We start from the raw sequence: 6,248 nt of genomic DNA, 5'->3' as shown, positions 1-6,248 counted from the left end.
TTTGTAGTAATGCTTGTAAGAGTTCAGAAATGGTTACTGCTTAGTTACCTCTAAAGAATTGGGTGTCTGCCTTATGGACGTTAATCGTCTTGGGTTATCATCATCAGTACAATACTGTAGTAATAAATCCAGCTTTCGTATTTACAATTAATGTAGTTATTTTTAATTAATTAATTAAAAATAATAATAACAAATTTAAGTAAATATAGTAATAAAATTTTTTTATTCTGGAGTTGGGTTAGGTAAAATTGAGCCTTCTGGAGACGGCAACTGGGGGATGAATTAGCCAATGGGAGACAACAACTTCACATATGACACATTTTTCAGACAAAACAATGCAACTTACATGCTATAAAATATGGTATTTATTAAACCTTTAAAAACTCATTTAATGAAACTACCAATTTTAAAATTATTTAATACTTCCCTTAGTAATGAAACAGACATATTTAATGTTCTTAACCTAAAGGTGATGAGGATAAGCTACAGTACTATACTGTAGGTGCTGACCTTGAGGATTAGAATAAAGTAAAAAAATTCTTTGCTCTGTTGAGTGTTCATGCTGTGTAGACTTAAATTCACTTAAGCCTTGAGTTGCAAGTAAAACACTGCTAATCATTACCAACAATATCACTGTTCATTAATTTACTTAAATGTAAAATAATACTCATTTAAAATCACAGTCAAGTGCCCAAATTGTTGTTGTCTGTGGCAATTTGATGTGCCAGAAGCAGACACTTCCCAAGTTATTAATGTTTCAGCCATAGTTACTAACCATTGTGCAAATTTATTTAGTTTTTATAAATGCCCAAACTATAGTACAATATATCAATCACACTTGCTTCACATCATTCCACAGTAAAAAATTATGAATGCAATCCCAAAACACTATTGGTACATGAGCGACTTTGAATAAAAGGTAGAGTACTGTACTATACAACTTGGTACTTACATCTGGCTCATTGCTGCTCTCCCTTGTCTTCCAATTAACATGTCTTCTGTTTTGGTTAAGTGCAAAGAATCCATTGATCTGTACAGGGAGACCAGTATTGTTGGCACTTTCCAAAGGTAATGGTAGGAAGCAGAATATGTGGCCTTGAGACAATGAGGGTTCATGAGGGTTCAAGGGTGCTGCTACACCAACTAAAGGCATATGGCTGTTACTCTTCTTTCCTCTCCAGGTTACTGAAGAGGCCTCACTTGTACCTGGCAAATAATGAAGAACCCACATAGTCTGCACTTTCAAATCTTTCCCTCTTTTACTTAGGACTGTAACCTTATAATCACAAATAACTTTCTGAGCTGGAAATCCATTACACTCTTTGAGTTTCTTTCTAAAATCTTCTCTCTTCTGCTGAACCTCCAACATGGATGGACTGGCGAGTTCTACTTGATGGATAATAGTTGGAAGCTCTTCATTTTCAATGATTTTAAGACTTATTTTTTCTAAGGATTTTAAAAAGGTTAAACAAACAGGAGCCTCCACGCTAAATGATTCAAACAATCTTTCAACATGACTGTGTGTGTAAATAGTGCCCGATACTTCTGAAGGGCTTTGCCTCAGTGGAAACCAGAATATAGTAGCAGGTAAATAGCCATCAGTTAGGTTTTGTTTGCTCAAGTAGTCACTCCATAGGTGCAGACATTCTTCAAGAGGACAGATACTCGTTAAATTGCTCAAAGATATGATGCGACACATGTGCTTTTCTGGCTCACCTGGATCCATAAAGAGCACTTTATGACCACTGAGAATTGTGACAAAATCTGTGGTGAGAAAAAAAAATTATGAAAATTAGTATGACAAAAATAAAAAATTAAAAGATGCAATTCTTATCTTACATTTCTAGCTAACAAGATTTTTTTATTAACCACATGACACTTAAACCTTATGCTGTACAAAATATATTGATTGGGATTTGGTTAGAATAGTTAAAAAATTTTATAACTTTTTTTTTTTTCCCTCAACACCACTGATCGGCTCGTTTGCTGCTTGGGCGATTGGTCACGTCATTGTTATGCACTGTTGCCAAGTACTGGGCATGTTTTGGCTCCTGAATGTATCTGAACCTGCTACAGTGCTTGTCAAGGCTGGTCTTGAAAGCGCTCACACTCGGTGCCATCACAACACTCTCACACACACTGGCAGATTGTTCCAAGAGTTCACAACTCTCACTCAGAAAAAATTACCCCTCACATTTTTCTGAACTTGAGGCTTCTTTAACTTCCGAGCTGTGACCCCCAGTTGGGCGAGTGTCCGGCAGCTCCAGGTAAGGACACTCGAGAGTAGTGCCCTTTGAGATGTTTATACATCTCAATTAGGTCCCCCCTTGCTCGTCTGCAGTATATGTAGGTAGCTATCAAACAGGGAGGTACTAACGCCTGGGAAGATATTGGAAGCATAATGTGTTGTCTAATGGTAGACCCTGCTGCCATATGACATCGCAAACATTGTGACAAAGTCCTAGGTTGCTGATCTGCTTTTCTGCCTCATTTACACACAATTGCAGGGTCTCATTTGTTTCTCTTACTATTGACAACACAACATACAGTACATATATCATTTCTCACTACCTATATGTTTTTGTATTTATTTATGGCTCTTTATTATTATAGGGGGTATTATTATTATCATTTATAATTTTTAAAAAATATTATTATTATTATTTTATTTTATTATAATTGTTATTTATTTTTAAATATTGTTATTATTTTTATTATTATCATCATCATCATTAATTTATTGTATTATATTTTCATCCCCCAGGCCTTGATGTGGGCCATTAAAAATTACCTGTGCCTGGGTGGGCTAATGCCCGGTAAAAAAAAAAAACAAAAAAAAAAAACAAATGCAGGCGTTCTAATCTCTCGGGGTAGCCGAAGTGCTGGTACCAGCCTGGTGGTCCTCCCTTGGACATTTTCAATCCATTGACAGTACCTAGCATATCTCAGGGACCAGATGGGTGACAGTACTCCAGGCAGGGAAGCACCTCACTCTTGAAGATCATTGCCTGATTCGCCTTCTCACAATGGCCCGAAAACTTGAGCCTCAATTAAAGCAGTTTTTTCATAGCGTTGGGACATATGATACGCCACCTTATCATTGGTACGACCCAGGTGCAGCCTCTTACACATCGTGACATTGAATCTTAGCAGTCATTTCTTCAACCATGCTTGAAGTTCACAGAGATCCTTCTGCAGCCAATGTATATGTATGCTGTCCTTTTCCCACCTTGATTTTTAAGGGCCTACTGCCTTCCCGCATTCCCAATGTTTACATTCCGTGTTCCCAATGTTTACATGTCATTATTTTTAAAAGATGTAAAGATGTGTGTGTGTATATTTTGTTACACACAAAGTTCTTGTGTGTAAGTTTGTCTGTATATTTCATGGTGTATGGTATCAGATGTGCATAGCAGGTCTAGGATCACAGCCTATTTTGAGGTGTACACATGACTGTGTACAGAGTTGGAACACCTACAGTTGCCTAGCTTATACTATAGATGGGCAAGGAGTGATTTGATAGAAGCCTATAAGCACCTCAGAGGATATTACTCTGTTGTGTGTTCATATCAGGATTTAGCATATGTCCAAGGTTGAATAAGCCATACTAATATCAGAACTGCATCAACTTACCAGTAAGGTGAAATACCGACTTGAATCCTAGCCCAAACTGTCCAACTTTCAGAGGATCATCTTTTTTGATGCTGTCACTGAGTTTACGTATGCCATGCCAATCTTCCTTGGTAAAATTTGAATTATTGAAGAGACAGAGTGCAGGTCCCTGTAGAACGTGCAAGAAAAAAAATTATTCTACAAATTATACTTCAACAAAACATTTGCTGAAAATAAAGAAAATTCAGTAAATCCTCACTTATTATGCTAGAAGCATTCCTAAAAAGTACCATACATGTATTAGGTAAGTATATGAATTTGAAAAAAGGGGAGGATGAGTCACCTGTAAGGAAGAGATAAAATAACCAATACCAATTTACCTTTTAATAGCTCATAAAACACAGAATACACCCAAGCCATATTAAAAATTAGGAAAAAATTAAATATATTTATGAAATGGTGGTTTAACATGCAAAAGTAAAGACTATGCAGGTCAAAAGCATAAATGCATAGTACTGTACTGGTGGTATGAGTTATGAGCAACCTTTCACCTGATCTCAAGGTTAATGAATGTGTGCTTTCTTGCTTTCTCATCCTGTTTGGACTAACTTGCATATTCAGACCTTCATCACAAAACCTATGGAAACTAAGCATCCCAAGAGTTTCTCTACTTACAGCTTCTTCTGATCGACTTTCAGGGACTCCATACACAATTATGTTTTTACAATCAAATTGATCCTTTAAATCTTCCTTTCCAATAACAGTATCGGTCATGATTTTCTAAATCCTCTCCCAATATTACTTCTCTATGCTGCAATAATTGGTAAGCAGCCTGATTGGTATATGGAGGTTTTCGATATAAAATGAATCTGAAAAATTCATCAATTGTGTAATGTTTTAGGTCCATGTAAATTTTCACAATGATTTTTTTAAAATATAGTTTGGTAATACAAGACAGAAACATCATACAGCATCTTGTGTAGTTAAAGTTAAGGTACGGTAAATATTTTGTTAATTTTTATAATAAATGATACGAGAATGAGTTCCAGGTTGACCTAAGTTTGAATAATTATTAAAACAAAGAAAACTAATGGAATCCATCAAAAACGCATCACGAGAAATTGTTTGTTTTGATTTCAGTCAATCAGAATGAAGTGCACTACTCAAAAAATACACATGTCACCCTTCAGCCATGTCCTGTGAGATGGCTTTTCATGTTGGTATTGTTACATGTAAGATGTGGAAAAATAATTTCATCATTCTAATGTGATTTGGAAATACAGTACAAACACACATAATCTTCACTACACATCCTCCTAATCTTCACTACACATCCTCATAATCTTCACTACACACACACTCATAATCTTCACTGCACACACTCATAATCTTCACTACACCTCCTCATAATCTTCACTGCACCTCCTCATAATCTTCACTACACCTCCTCATAATCTTCACTACACCTCCTCATAATCTTCACTAAACCACCACATAATCTTCACTACACACGGTCATAATCTTCACTACACATCCTCATAATCTTCACTACACATCCTCATAATCTTCACTACACATCCTCATAATCTTCACTACACATCCTCATAATCTTCACTACACATCCTCACATGTTACAAAACAACCAGAGAGATTGAGGAAGATTCTAGAATCTTCAGGGGGAGAAGAAACTTATAGCTCGTGTTTCAGTTTTGGGTTTAAACTGAGAGGCCTAACTAGATGAATCTTCAGATGCACTACTGACAACCACCCACTGATTCAACACAAACGTTCACCTCCCACAGAAAATAAACTTTGTACTTTACTATACTTTATCTTATTTTATAGTCTTGTATTGATATTTTCTTTATTTCCAAATCACATAATGTAGATGTTTAGCGTAGATGATATGGGTGTGTGGTGGAGATGATGTGGGTGTGTGGTGGAGATGATGTGGGTGTGTGGTGGAGATGATGTGGGCGTGTGGTGATGATGATGTGGGCGTGTGGTGATGATGATGTGGGTGTGGTGATGATGATGTGGGTGTGTGGTGGAGATGATGTGGTGTGTGTGTGGAGATGATGTGGGCGTGTGGTGATGATGATGTGGGGTGTGGTGATGATGATGTGGGTGTGGTGATGATGATGTGGGTGTGTGGTGATGATGTGTGTGTGGTGGATGATGTGTGGTGTTGATGTGAGTGTGTGGTGGAGATGATGTGGTGTGTGGTGGAGATGAGTGGATGTGGGTGTGTGTGGTGGAGATGATGTGGGTGTGTGTGGTGGAGATGATGTGGGTGTGTGTGGTGGAGATGATGTGGGTGTGTGTGGTGGAGATGATGTGGGTGTGTGTGGTGGTGGTGGTGATGATGATGTGGGTGGGTGTGTGTGGTAGAGATGCTGCGGGTGTGTGTGGTGGAGATGATGCGAGTGTGTGTAGTGTAGATGATGCGAGTGTGTGGTGGTGGTGATGTGAGTGTGTGGTGGTGGTGATGTGAGTGTGTGGTGATGCTGATGTGGGTGTGTGATGATGCTGATGTGGGTGTGTGGTGATGATGATGTGGGTGTATAATAAAGGTCATATGGGTGTGTAGTCACAATTCACTTCTGAAACGCTGGCCGTACTGGTCGGACGTGCAA

The 6,248-nt window shown here is 37.9% G+C and overlaps 1 protein-coding gene across 1 annotated transcript in view; it reads right to left on the bottom strand.

Moving 5' to 3' along the window:
- Window positions 1-948: 948 nt before the first annotated feature.
- Window positions 949-6,248, bottom strand: part of LOC121870893 (sacsin-like) — a gene marked incomplete at its 3' end in the record, with an annotated part of 37,535 nt that continues 32,235 nt past the window's right edge. The window contains 2 exon segments of the mRNA XM_042372865.1: window positions 949-1,764; window positions 3,634-3,781. Of these exon segments, the coding sequence (XP_042228799.1) occupies window positions 949-1,764; window positions 3,634-3,781 (964 nt within the window).

The sequence above is a fragment of the Homarus americanus genome, unplaced genomic scaffold (genome assembly GCF_018991925.1).
Source record: "Homarus americanus isolate GMGI-L3 unplaced genomic scaffold, GMGI_Hamer_2.0 scaffold52512, whole genome shotgun sequence".
Classification (NCBI taxonomy): Eukaryota; Metazoa; Arthropoda; class Malacostraca; order Decapoda; family Nephropidae; genus Homarus; species Homarus americanus.
This window is presented reverse-complemented; position numbering and strand designations above follow the sequence as displayed.